This window comes from Aotus nancymaae, unplaced genomic scaffold, assembly GCF_030222135.1.
Source record: "Aotus nancymaae isolate 86718 unplaced genomic scaffold, 86718_ANA_hifiasm-v0.15.2.pri h1tg000041l, whole genome shotgun sequence".
In the NCBI taxonomy this organism is placed as follows: Eukaryota; Metazoa; Chordata; class Mammalia; order Primates; family Aotidae; genus Aotus; species Aotus nancymaae.
Genome location: NW_026988455.1, coordinates 9487201 through 9501431, shown reverse-complemented (window position 1 = coordinate 9501431; position 14231 = coordinate 9487201). Strand labels below are relative to the sequence as shown.

Genomic DNA, 14231 nt, shown 5'->3' with positions numbered 1-14231 from the left:
TCGGCCTCCCAAAATGCTGGGATTACAGGTGTGAGCCACTGTGCCGGTACATTTATAGTTATTAATTGCCCTCTGAGCACTGCTTTCATTGTGTCTCTGAAGTGTTGGTATATTTTATTTTTATTTTCTTTCATCTAGTTTCCTCATTTCTTCTGTGATTTCTTTGATGCTTTGTCTTTCCTCTCCTTGCATCACCATCTAAAGACTCTCAAGGCAGTTAGCTGAGACAGTTGTATAATTCAGCTCATTTGGTTCCCATTTTTAAAGGATCACTATTTTTTGTTGTCTGAAGTCCAGTGTCTTGAAGACATTATTTAATTCATTTTGTCAGTTTTCTTAGTTGTTTGAGGTGGAAGAATAAATCTGTTACTTAATATTGGCTGGAAGAAGAAGTTACTTTCTTTTTCCCTTTTTCCTTTTCCTTTTCCTTTTTTTTTTTTTAAAAAATAAAGATGGGGTTTCACCATGATGGCCAGGCTGGTCTTGAACCCCTGACCTCAGGTGATCCACCCACCTCAGCCTCCCAAAGTACTAGGATTACAGGCGTGAGCCACCACATCCAGCCTTTTTTTTTTTTTTTTTTTTTTTAAAGAGATAGGGTCCTGTTCTGTCACCCAGGCTGGAGTGTCATGATCATGGCTTATTGTAGCCTTGAACTGCAAAACTCGAGCAATCCTCCTGCCTCTGCCTCCTGAACTGCTAGGACAGGCACATGCCACTATATCCTGCTTTTTTTTTTTTTTTTTTTTGATAGAGACAGTTTTGATATGTTGCCCAGGCTGGTCTTGAACTCCTGGCCTCAAGTGATCTGCCATCCTCAGTCTCCCAGAGTGCTGAGATTACAGGCATAAGTCACTGGTGCTGGCCAAAAGTCTGTTTCATTTTAACATTTCAATCACTCATTCATTTGAAATATGTGAAAAGGGGATCCAATTTTATCTTTTCGTATATAGCTATACAGTAATTTCAACTGATTTAAAATTTAGATCGGTAGTCACAGGTTGTAAAAGACCCATCTTTTCCTTGCCATCTTTTGATTACTAATTTCTTTCTTTTTTTTGAAACAGAGTCTTGCAGTGTTGCCCAGGCTGGAGTGCAGTGGTGCAGTCAATCTCACTGCAATCTCCGCCTCCTGGGTTCAAGCAGTTCTCCCACCTCAGCCTCCCAAGTAGCTGGGATTACAGGCACACATCATACCTGACTAATTTTTATATTTTTTGTAGAGATGGGGTTTCACCATGTTGCCCAGGCTGGTCTCAAACGCCTGGGCTCACGCGATCTGCCCACCTCAGCCTCCCAAAGTGCTGGGATTACAGGCATGAGCCACTGAGCCTGGCCTTTGTCTTACTGATTTCTATACTCAGTGTTCTATTTTGAATTTTCTTTTTTTAAACTTTTTTAGAGAGATGAAGTCTCATTGTATTGCCCAGGATGGTCTCAAACTCCTGGGCTCAAGCAGTCCTCTCGACTCAGGAGTGCAGTGGCACTATCTCGGTTCACTGTAGCTTCTGCCTCCCAGGTTCAAGCAGTTCTTCCGCCTCAACCTCCTGAGTAGCTGGGATTACAGGCCCCTGCCACTACACCTGGCTAGTTTTTATTTATTTATTTATTTTTTATTTTTAGTAGAGATGGGGTTTTCACCATGTTGACCAGGCTTGTCTTAAACTCTTGACTGCAAGTGATCCTCCCAACTTGGCCTCCCAAAGTGCTGGGATTACAGGCATGAGGCACCGGACCTGGCCACAAACTTTCTTTGAGAGACATTATAACAAATATATTGTAAGTAGGAAAAGAAAACCACACAGATTCTGCTCTGAAGTTTTTTTTTTTTTCATCTGGTTAGCAAATATACTGAGAAAGTGAAAAACAAAACCATTGTTAAATAAATAAGAGACTGTAACTCCTGTAAATAATTTAGGAAGTAAATGAAAGAAATCAATTATTTGATGAGGGCCAGGCTTGGTGGCTCATGCCTGTAATCCTATTGCTTTGGGAGGCCGAGGTGAGTAGATTACTTGAGGCCAGGGGTTTGAGACCAGCCTGGCCAACATGGCGAAACTCTGTTTCTACTAAAAATATAAAAAATTAGCTGGGCGTGGTGGCACATGCCTGTAATCCCACCTACTCAGGAGGCTGAGGCACAAAAACACTTGAATCCAAGGGGCAGAAGTTGCAGTGAGCTGAGATCACGCCACAGCACTCCAGCTTGGGCAACAGAGTGAGAGTTTGTCTCAGAAAAAAGAAAGAGAGAAAAATTACTATGAAATTGTGGATTGGACAACTTTGCTGGCTCAGGATTCAAGCAAGGTGTGGGGATATAAGTAAACTGGGATAGGTAGAAAGCGAAACAGTCTTCTAAGAGTCCAGGGGAGAGGGGTAGAACAGACAAAGGCCAGGAGACAGAAAACCACTCATTGAGATTTAGATCTGTGATGTGACCAGCTTGACCTCTAAGATTTTATTAAGAAGAGTATTGCTAGTGTAGTGGAAAGGTACTAATACCTGCTGACATATTTGAGAGCTTACTCTGTGTCAGTCATTGTGCCAAACACTGTACGTATTTTTATCTAAATTAATTTTCACAAAGCTGATGTAGATGATCTATTACTATTTGAAAAAGAAGAAAATTACTTTTGAATAAATTAAGCTACTTTCTCAAGGTTAGACTTCTAGTGACGGATCAAAGCTTGGATTCAAACCACTTAGAAGTCTGTACTGTTAACTCTGTGCAGGCTACTAAATTATAGTTAAGTTGTTGAAAGTCTTAAATGCCAACATGATTAGACTTTATTCTTCTTCTGTAATGTATACAATAATCATCTAAAGACCTTTACCAGGAAATCTTTTTTTATTTTTTTAAGATGGAGTCTCACTCTGTCCCCAGGCTGAAGTGCAGTGGTGTGATCTCTACTCGCTGCAACCTCTGCCTCCCGGGTTCAAGTGATTCTCCTGCCTCAGCCTCTGAGTAGCTGAGACTACAGGCACGTGCCACCATGACCAGCTAATTTTTGTATTTTTAGTAGAGATGGGGTTTCACCATGTTGACCAGGATGGTCTCAATCTGTTGACCTCGTGATCTGCCCGCCTTGGCCTCCCAAAGCGCTGGGATTACAGGCGTGAGCCACTGTGCTTGGCTGGAAATCTTTCAGCAGACTTCCTAAAAATCTGCTTAAAGTTGCCAGCAAAGTTTGGGGTCACTGAACTGTGCCCAGTGAATTAGAAGGCCGGAAAAAAAATGTAGAGGCAATAATGTTGGCGATTTTAGGATTTCAGTACTAAAAAGCAAAAGGCAGTTTTTCAGAAGACTGGAATAGGTGACTTTCCTTTCACACTAGGCAACACTGGACTATGGAATGTATTCTCGAGAAGAAGAACTGTTAAGAGAAAGAAAACGCATTGGAACAGTTGGAATTGCTTCTTATGATTATCACCAAGGAAGTGGAACATTTCTGTTTCAAGCTGGTAGTGGCATTTATCACGTAAAAGATGGAGGGCCACAAGGATTTACGGTAAGTTGGAGTTGCTAATGGTTAAATCTGGTTTGGGTCCAAAAGGTTATTTGCACCCAAATCAGAAAGGCAATTAATACACCGGAAACTTGTGTTTACCCACCAACAAAGAAATTTAATAGCAATGAAAACAAGAAACATGAAAATTAATTTCTAATTTTAAGAGCTAATTTTTTACCAGTTTGGGCAACATAGGGAGACCCTGTCTCTACAAAAATAAAATTGGTTGATCATGGTCGTGCACACCTTTAATCCCAGCTACTCAGGAGTCTGAGGTGGGAGGATTGCTTGAGCCTGGAGGTCAAGCTTCAGTGAGCTGTGATTGTGCCACTGCACTGTAGCCTAGGTTACAGACCAAGACCCTGTCTCAAAACAAAAGAGTTAATAATCTTTCTAGTTACATTATATACCATTTTTAGGCCAGACGCAGTGGTTCACGGCTAAAATCCCAGCAGTTTGAGAGGCCAATGTGGGCAGATCATTTGAGTCCAGGAGTTCCAGACAGCCTGGGAGATGTGGCGAAATCCCATCTCTACAAAAAAAGGCAAAAATTAGCCAGGCACAGTGGTATGCACCTGTAGTCCCAGCTACTCGGGAAGCTGAGGTGGGAGGATCACTTGAGCATGGGAGATAGAGGTTGTAGCTCGCCAAGATTGTGCCACTGCACTTCAGCATGGATGACAGAGCGAGACCCTGTCAAAAAAAAAAAAAAGCTACAAATTTTGAAGTGGTAATAATACTTGTTATATAGAAAAATAGAGTAGGCCATGGGTGGCGGCTCATGCCCATAATCCCAGCACTTTGGGAGGCTGAGGCAGGTGGATCACTCAGGAGTTTGAGACCAGCCTGGCAAACATGGTGAAACCTTGTCTCTACTAAAAATACAAAAATTAGCTGGGTGCACCTCTAGTCCCAGCTACTGGGGAGGCTGAGGCATGAGAATTGCTTGAATCAGGGAGTTGGAGGTTGCAATGAGATGGGATTGTGCTACTGCCCTCCAACCTGGGTGACAGAGTGAGAGCCTATCTCAAAAAAAAAAAAAAGAAAAAAAGAAAGAAAAGAAAGGTAGTGTAAAGGACATCAGTTTCCACTTTTCTCTGTAAGCAGTGAGGGAGATTTTGAAAGATTGTTATCGCAAGGCAATTTTTTGTTTCCCTTGAAAGCTAATTTACCTTAATAAATTTATATATATATATTTAATATATATATTAATATATATTATATATTAATATATATATTATATTATTATATATATATATAATTTTTTTTTTTTTTTGAGACAGAGTCTCACTCTGCAGTCCAGATCTCGACTCACTGCAACCTCTGCCTCCTGAGTTCAAGCAATTCTCCTGCCTTAGCCTCCCAAGTAGCTGGGACTACAGGCGCATGGCACCTCGCCTGGCTAATTCTTTTGTATTTTTGATAGAGACAGGGTTTCACTGTGTTAGCTAGGATGGTCTCGATCTCTTGACCTCATGATCTGCCTGCCTCCGCCTCTCAAAGTGCTGAGATTACAGGCGTGAGGCACCGCGCCTGGCCCTTTTTTCTTCTTTTTATTTTTTTTCTTTTGAGACAAATTCTTGCTCTGTCACCCAGGCTGGAGTGCAGTGGTGAGATCATGGCTCACTGCAGCCTCAAACTCCTGGGCTCATGCAGTCCTCCCGCCTCAGCCGCCTGAGTAGCTGGGACTACAGATATGTGCCATCACACCCAACTAATTAAAAAAAACTGGGGGTCTGGTTGTGGTGGCTCACACCTGTAATCCCAGCACTTTGGAAGGCTGAGGCAGCTGGATCACAAGGTCAGGAGTTTGAGACCAGCCTGGCCAATATGGTGAAAACCTGTCTCTACTAACAATACAAAAACTAGCCGAGCGTGGTGGCAGGCCCCTATAGTCCCAGCTACTTGGGAGGCTGAGGCAGGAGAACTGCTTGAACCCAGGAGGTGGAGGTTGCAGTGAGGTGAGATCATGCCACTGCACGCCAGTCTGGGTGACAGAGCGAGACTCTGTCTCGAAAAAAAAAAAAAATTTTTTTGTTAGCAGTGAGGGTCTAAAAAAAAATTATTGCCCGAGCTTGTCTTAGACTCCTAGGCTCAAGTGATCCTCTTGCCTCAGCCTCCCAACTGGCTTTTGTTTGGTTTTATTCTAGGCAATTCATTATAAGCTTTAGGAACTCTTCTTTTGAGAGAATTGTGATGATCCTGGCTTCTATTACGTTTTTATAGGAGCAAATTATTTTATATTGATAAAAATAATTTAAAAATATTTAATAAAATATTCAGTATATAAGTATTTAATAACATTTTCTTTTTTTGAGATGGAGTTTTGCTCTTGTTGCCCAGGTTGGAGTGCAATGGCACAATCTCGGCTCACCGCAACCTCTGCCTCATGGGTTCAAGTGATTCTCGTGACTCAGCCTCCTGAGTAGCTGGGATTACAGGCATGTGCCACCATGCCCAGCTAACTTTGTATTTTTAGTAGAGACGGGGTTTCTCCATGTTGGTCAGGCTAGTCTCGAACTGCTGGCCTCAGCTGATCTGCCAGCCTCGGCCTCCCAAAGTGCTGGAATTAAAGGCATGAGCCATCTTGGCCAGCTTAACAATGTTTAATAAACAATAATTACTCTCTTAAACAGGTTGGGACAACAAAATTTATGAAATACTGTTTTATTGTCTTTATGTTTTTTATGTCCTCTCCTATTACCCTTAGGTTTTTCATTTGAAGTAAAAAAAAAAAAAAGGAGTCCTTTCTTGAAAGTTAAGGCAATGGAAAGTATATTTTTCTGGGAAGCAATTATCGTTGTTGACATTTTACCTAGAAATATTGTTCATCTTATAGGAAGGGTACTGGAATGTGTATGTATCAGCCTGATATTTTTAACATGTTTTTTGCTTTTCTAGCAACAACCTTTAAGGCCCAATTTAGTGGAAACTAGTTGTCCCAACATACGGATGGATCCAAAATTATGCCCTGCTGATCCAGACTGGATTGCTTTTATACATAGCAATGATATTTGGATATCTAACATCGTAACCAGAGAAGAAAGGAGACTCACTTATGTGCACAATGGTAAGGCATAATTCTTCAAATTTACTTTTCTGGACAATATTTTTAAAGTATAATTTGCTGCTTGCATTTTGAAATTAGATCACCAAGCTGGGTGATCTTTGTATTTGTAATTCAAGTCTTTAAAATTTTAAAAAACAAAGAAAGGTACAGAGGATATCTGGTATGTACCACATGTATATAATACTGCCTTGTTTTAATGTTTGTCTTCAAACAGTGAAACAAAAGAATCTCCAACATGATCTTTTAGCCTAATAAGATTGTCAGAATTTTCCCAAAACTGTTCTTATTAAAGTAAAATTTTAGGCTGGACATGGTGGCTCATATGTGTAATCCTAGCACTCTGGGAGGCTTAGGCAGGGAGATTGTTTGAGCCCAGAAGTTCAAGACCAGCCTAGGCAACATGGTGAAACCCCATTTTGACAAAAAATACAAAAAATTAGCTGAGCATAGGGGTGTATGTAGTCCCAACTACCTGGGAGACTAAGGTAGGAGGATCACCTGAGTCCAGGAGGTCAAGGCTATTGTGAGCCATGATTGCACCACTGCACTGCAGCCTGGGCGACATGGTAAGACTGTCCCAAAATTAAATAAATAAATTTTTAAAAATTAGTTTTGTTTTTGAGAAACAGAAAAACCAAGTACACACTCTAAGAAACTGCTTGAGGCTGGGTGTGGTGACTCGTATCTGTAGTCCCAGCACTTTGGGAGGCCAAGGCAAGCGGATCACCTGAGGTCAGGAGTTCGGGACCAGCCTGGCCAACATGGTGAAACCCTGTCTCTACTAAAAATACAAAAATTAGCCTGGCATGTTGGTGCATGCCTGTAAACCCAGCTACTAGGGATTGAGGTGGGAGAATCACTTGAACCCGGGAGGTGCAGGTTGCAGTGAGCCGAGATTGCGCCACTTTACTCCAACCTGAGCAACAGAGTGAGACCCTGTCTCAAAAAAAAAAAAAAACTACTTGAGACTGAGGTAGGTAGATCACTTGAGCCTGGGCAGTGTAGTAAGAGCTTGGGCAATGTAGCAAGAGCTTGGGCAATGTAGTAAGACGTTGCGTCTACCAAAAAAAAAATTAGTTGCATGTGGTGGCACATGCCTGTAGTCCCAACTACTCAGGAGGCTGAGGTAGGAGGATCACTTGAGTCTCGGAGGTTGAGGCTAAAGTGAGACATGATTGCACCAGTGCACTCCAGCCTGGGTGACAGAGCGAGATCCTATCTCAAAAAAAAAATTTATCTTTCAGTTTTAGAGTGCCTACTTAGTTATTGTCATCAAAGGAAAAATAGAACTTTGTAGAACTGTACATATTGTGGGAATATTTAATTAGGTTTTATTGAAGTGGCTGTAATAATACTAAGAACTATTCAAAGCACAGAAAGATTTGGATGGTTTCCTCTAAAGGTTTCATACAAATGAAAGATGAAAGATGGGAAATAGTGAATTGCTTTTTCTTTGAATGTGTGAAACAGAGTTTAAGATCAAGCACCAGCCGGGCGCGGTGGCTCACGCCTATAATCCCAGCACTTTGGGAGGCCAAGACGGGTGGATCACAAGGTCAAGAGATCGAGACCATCCTCGTCAACATGGTGAAACCCCGTCTCTACTAAAAATACAAAAATTAGCTGGGCATGGTGGCGCACGCCTGTAGTCCCAGCTCGGGAGGCTGAGGGAGGAGAATTGCTTGAACCCAGGAGACGGAGGTTGCAGTGAGCCGAGATCGCACCACTGCACTCCAGCCTGGGTAACAAGAGTGAAACTCCGTCTCAAAAAAAAAAAAACATCAAGCACCACAGGGCAGGTGGAGTGGCTAACACCTGTAATCCCAACACTTTGGGAGGCTGAGGTGGGCGGATCATGAGGTCAAGAGATTGAGACCATCCTGGCCAACATGGTGAAACCCTGTCTGTACTAAAAAAAATACAAAATTAGCCAGGCGTGGTGGCATGTACCTGTAGTCCCAGCCACTTGAGAGGCTGAGGCAGAAGAATTGCTTGAACCCAGGAGGTGGAGGTTGCAGTGAGCCAAGATTGTGCCACCGCGCTGCCTGGCAACAGAGCAAGACTCCATCTCAAAAAACCAAAAAAAAAGATTAAGCACTACAATGAAGATGATGACTGAAAATTCTTTTGTTGAATTTTTGTTTAATGTTCACAAAGCTGATTTACTGTCGTCTTCCTTGATCGTTATCCCCTCATCATAATCATTCAATCATTAGTTAAAATTAATTGCAAACATTATTTGAAAGTCACTGTTAACAGATATGTTACAGGTAGGAAAACAAAATGACAGAGATTCCACTCTCAAGTTTGTTTGTTTTTTGCACCAGTCTTGCTTTGTTGCCAAGACTGGAGTGTAGTGGTGAGAGCTGAGCTCTCTATAACCTCCATCTCCTGGGTTCAAGTGATTGTCATCCCTCAGCCTCCTGAGTAGCTGGGATTACAGGTGCGAGCCACCACACATGGTTAATTTTTTTTTTTTTTTTTGAGATGGAGTCTCACTGTCGCCTAGGCTAGAGTGCGATGGCACGGTCTCAGCTCACTGCAGCCTCTGCCTCCTGGGTTCAAGTAACTCTTCTGCGCCAGCCTCCCAAGCGCCTGGGATTACAGGATCCCACCACCACTCCTGGCTAATTTTTGTATTTTTAGTAGAGACAGGGTTTCACCATGTTGACCAGGCTGGTGTTAAACTCCTGACCTCAAGTGATCCGCCCACCTCAGCCTTTTAAAGTGCTAAGAACAGGCGTGAGCCACGGCGCCTAGCCAAACATAGGGTTTTATAAGAGCACCAATGTGAGACAGTGGTCAGGGAGGGCTTCCCAGAAAAGATGACACCTAAACTGATGCTAAGTAATGTCTATATATGATCCAGTACACTCCTGTCAAGGGGACTACATGAGAAAGGTCTTGATGCAAAAGACATCATGGTATATGTGAGGAGTTAGAAGCAGTGTGAATGTCCTGAAGCATAAGTTCTGAGTCAAGAAGTAGCAAAATCCTGGCAGATGAGGGCCAGGACAAGGGTGGACTATATCTTCTGTAAATGAACGTGGACTTTTATCATGACATGAGGGTCCATTGAAAAGTTTTAACAGTTGAGTGGTGTGATCATATTCATCATATTGTTGATAAGTTGTTCTGGATACTTTGTGGAAGTTAAATTTGAGAAACATGGTTGGAGACAGGGATACCAAAGATTGAATGTAGCAGTTATCCAAGTTATATGACCTAAAACTAGAGCATAGGCTAGAGAAAACGGGATGGAGTAGGAAAACTCTTCAGTTAAAAGTACAGGTTTTGGTGTTTAATGGGTCTCCCTTTGATGTCAGGAAATTAGAACAGCTATTCTACTACCAATAGCAGTATAAAGATTAGGTTGGTAGTTAGTAAATCTATTTTGGAAATCCTAGCCGTTTTTTCGTGCTTTTTTTATTTTAATTAAAAAGAAATTTTTTGAGACAGGGTCTCCTGTTGGCTCACTGCAGTCTTGACCTCCAGGGCTCCAGAAATCCTCCCACCTCAGCCCCACCAAGTAGCTGGGACTACAGGTGTGTGCCACCATGCCTGCCTAATTTTTAATTTTTTTTGTAGAGACAGGATCTTATGCTGCCAAGACCGGTCTTGAACTCCTGGGTTCAAGTGATTCTCCCACCTTGGGCTCCCAAAGTGCTGGGATTACAGGAGTGAGCCACCACATCCAGCCCATTTTTTCATGCTTTCAGCAAACACTGGACACTTGCTATGTACCAGTTATTGTACTTGAGACTGAGACTGCAAAGCTCTGATACAACTGTCAGAGTAAAGACATTTTTTTTAGTATTTTTTTCTTGTGTAAAATGGTTTTCCACACAGGATTTGAAAAAATTGGCAGAATTAAAAATGAAAAGTCCTGGAATCCTGCAGGATATTATACTAGCGTTTTTATTCTTTATCATCTATGTAGGTATGTGGTGTATTTTTAGGATTAGTAGAGTAGCTAAGAATACAGGTAGACCCTGGAGAAGTGGCTCATGTGTATAATCCCAGCACTTTGGGAGGCCAAGGTGGGAAGATTACTTGAGCCCAGGAGTTTGAGACTGGCCTGGGCAACGTAGGGAGATCCTGTCTCTACAAGAAAATTAAAAATAATAAAAATGAGCCAGGCATGGTGTCACACGCCTGTTTGTCAACTACTCGGGGAGTTGAGGTGGGAGGATCACTTGAGCCTGGGAAGTCGGGCTCAATTGTACCACTTCACTCCAGCCTTGGTGGCAAATGAAAGCAAGAAACCCTGTCTTTTTATAAAAAAAAAAAAAAAAAAGATAAAGAATATGGAACCGGTTTGAATTTCAGGTCTACCATTTATTAACTGTGTGGCCTTGAACAGGTTACTTAACCCATCTCTTAGTTTCTACATTTGTAGAAACAGATGTTAATAGCACATCAACATACGGTTGTTCTGAGGCTTTAATGAGTTAATATCTATCAATTATTTAGGATAGTACCTGAAACATATAAGTGTTGTGTAAGTATGGGCTTAGATAGAAAGTACGTAGGGAGTGAACATCATCAGCTTATTCACAATAGGTTTCTAAGGGAAAGTCCACTTTAGATGGGTTTGGTCAATCAGTATGTACATGTGTTTATTCTTTGTCTGGTGACAGAGAAATGTAAAAGTAATAAAACCCCAGGCTCTGCTCTCAAATGACTTACTGAGAGGACGAGATGATACTATTTATTCATTTAATAAATAACTTAATAATGGAAGTCTGTAATAAAAAGTAGGAAGATACAAATGAGGGTTATTTATCTTCATAGTCTTGGCTCTATCATTAATTCCAAAATTTAAAACACTTTGAAAACTATCTTAGTTTTCATTAGGTTGTTATTCAAACTGACTTAGCAGTAACATCTGACCTGAAGTGACTTGAGGATATTTATAAACTTAATATGCTCACCTACTTAGTGTGCCTATTCATAAGTTTGCTGAAGGAATATTGGTGTATTTGATTATAAGGTATTTGGTTACCCTACTGGAGATACTACATAATGTATTATGGTATATGTACAATATATGATAAATCTTCCAAATTCTGTATTCCAAATACTTCTAGACTCAAACTGTTTGGATTAAAAAAATGATTGATTTGTACTGTACATTATGTCAGACCATATAGAAAATATAGATAAGCAAAAATAATAAAACTTGCCTGTAAAATTAAAATCAGGCCAGGTGTGGTGGTTTATACCTGTAATCCTAGCACTTTGGGAGGCCAAAGTGAGAGGATTACTTGAGCCCAGGAGTTTGAGACCAGCCTGGGCAACATAATGAGACTGCATCTCTAAAAAAATTTTTTTTAATTATCTGGGCTTAGTGACACATGCCTGTGTCCCAACTACTCTGGAGGCTGAGACAAGAGGATTGCTTGAGCCCAGCAGGTCAAGGCTGCAGTGACCCAAGTTCTCACCCCTGCACTCTACCTTGGGTGACAGAGCGACACCCTGTCTCAAAAATAAAATAAAAATCAGAGTTACTGTGAGATATTATTACATGCCTACTAGAATGGCTAAAGTGAGAAATACTGAGAACACCAAATGTTGGAGAAGACCTTTATACCTTGCTAGTAAGAGTATAAAATAATAGAAATACTTTGGCACTTTCTTCTGAAGTTAAACATACAATTACTGCACTAACCAGCCATACCACTCATAGGTATTTACTTAGGAGAAACAAAAACACATGTCTGCAGAAATTCCTTTTTCTTTCTGAGACATGGTCTCCCTCCGTCACCCAGGCTGGAAGTGCAATGGCATGATCTTGGCTCACTGCATCCTCCTCCTCATATACTCAAGTGATTCTTCTACCTCAGCTTCCAAAGTAATTGGGACCATAGGTACCTGCCACCACACCTGGCTAATTTTCTATTTTTTGTAGAGATGGGTTTTCGCTATGTTGCTGAGGCTGGTCTTGAACTCTTGAGCTCAAGCAACCCACCCTCCTTGGCCTCCCACAGTGTTGGGATTATAGGCATGAGCCACCATGCCTGGCCCACAAAAATTCGTATACAATAATGTTCATAGCATCTTTATTCATAATAGCCAGAAACTGGAAACAGGCAAGATATCCATTAACAGATTAAAAAAGCTGTGATATACAATGGAATACAACTCAGCGGTAAACAGGAATTAATACTGACACATGCAACAATATTGATGAAACTCAAAAGAAAAAACTATATGTTTTTATTTACATGAAATTCTAAAATATGCAAACCTAACCTCAGGTGATAGAAATCAGATCATTGATTGTTTCTGGATTGGGACTCAGCCTTGACTGGGAAGGAGTATGAGAAAACATTCTTGGGTACTGTAAGTGTTGTAAGTGGTGATAGCGGTATGGTCATACAAGTATATGTATTTTCAAAAATAAACTACATTTAAGAATTTGTAAATTATGAAGCAATTTTTAATAACCTCAAAATCTCACTGCTTGGACATAACCATATTTCAGTTTATATCAGTACTTTTTAAAATGTATTTATTTTTATAACATTTTTATAAATGTTATCACAGTGTAAATACTATTCAGCAATCTGATTTATTTTACTCAAGTATATTGTAAACATTTCCTCATGACACAAAATCTTATATAATTATGGCTTTGTGGTTTTCTTTTAAAACAAGAGTCCCCTTCAGACTATTTGCTGGAAACCTAAATGTTAAATAGATGAAAGCTGAGCTGCTCCAGCTGAATGAGATGAAGGAACAATGGTTGAATTATATGAACTATTAAGATTGATTCTAAATCTATGATGTACTTCTCTGTGAAGGAGAGTTACAAGCGTCCTCTATACTGTGCTCCTGTATATGTAATCTTGTTTTCCTTGATCCTAGCTAATGGGGAAAATACCTTTTTTTTTTGAGATGGAGTTTCATTCTCATTTCCCAGGCTGGAGTGCAATGTCATGATCTTGGCTCACTGCAACCTCCGCCTCCCAGGTTCAAGTGATTCTGCTGCCTCAGCATCCTGAGTAGCTGGGATTACAGGCATGCGCCACCACGCCTGGCTAATTTTGTATTTTTAGGAGAGACGGGGTTTCTCCATGTCGGTGTGGCTGGTGTTGAACTCCCGACCTCAGGTGATCTGCCCACCTTGGCCCCCCAGAGTGCTAGGATTGCAGGCTTGAGCCACCGTGCCCGGCATAATAACTTTTATTTGAAGCATATACTGTGGTCCAGGCTTTGTTCTAAGTGATTAATGTGAATTAATTAATTTAATCTTCTTATCAACCTCACAGGGTAGCCTCTTATTCTCATTTACAAATGGGATACTGCAGTGGAATGAGATTGGATGATTTGCCCAAAGTCAGACAGTACATAAATGATGGACCCCAGATTTGAACTCAGTCTGTTTAGCTCCAGAGTTGACCACTGTACTCTAGTCACCTTTCCAAATAAACTGAATTCTTTTGCTTTGTACCTATGAAAAGATAGCTTTCTGTGACAGTTTTGCCTTTTGTATTTGTCTAGAGCTAGCCAACATGGAAGAAGATGCCAGATCAGCTGGAGTTGCTACCTTTGTTCTCCAAGAAGAATTTGATAGATATTCTGGCTATTGGTGGTGTCCAAAAACTGAGACAAGTAAGGAGGTTCAAAATAATATATTATGGGTCAGT

At 40.9% G+C, this 14231-nt stretch overlaps 1 protein-coding gene across 8 annotated transcripts in view; it reads left to right on the top strand.

The window, feature by feature from the left end:
* DPP8 (dipeptidyl peptidase 8) overlaps positions 1–14231 on the top strand; it is a 74886-nt gene that overhangs the window by 12790 nt on the left and 47865 nt on the right. For all 8 annotated transcript variants that reach the window (XR_002478796.2, XR_010336978.1, XM_012454496.3 and 5 more), the window contains exons 4-6: positions 3336–3509; positions 6411–6579; positions 14086–14196. Coding sequence is in view for 6 of the 8 variants with exons in the window: in XM_012454496.3 (XP_012309919.1) it covers positions 3336–3509; positions 6411–6579; positions 14086–14196 (454 nt within the window). In the remaining 2 variants the exon portion in view is untranslated. The remainder of the gene's footprint in view (positions 1–3335; positions 3510–6410; positions 6580–14085; positions 14197–14231) is intronic.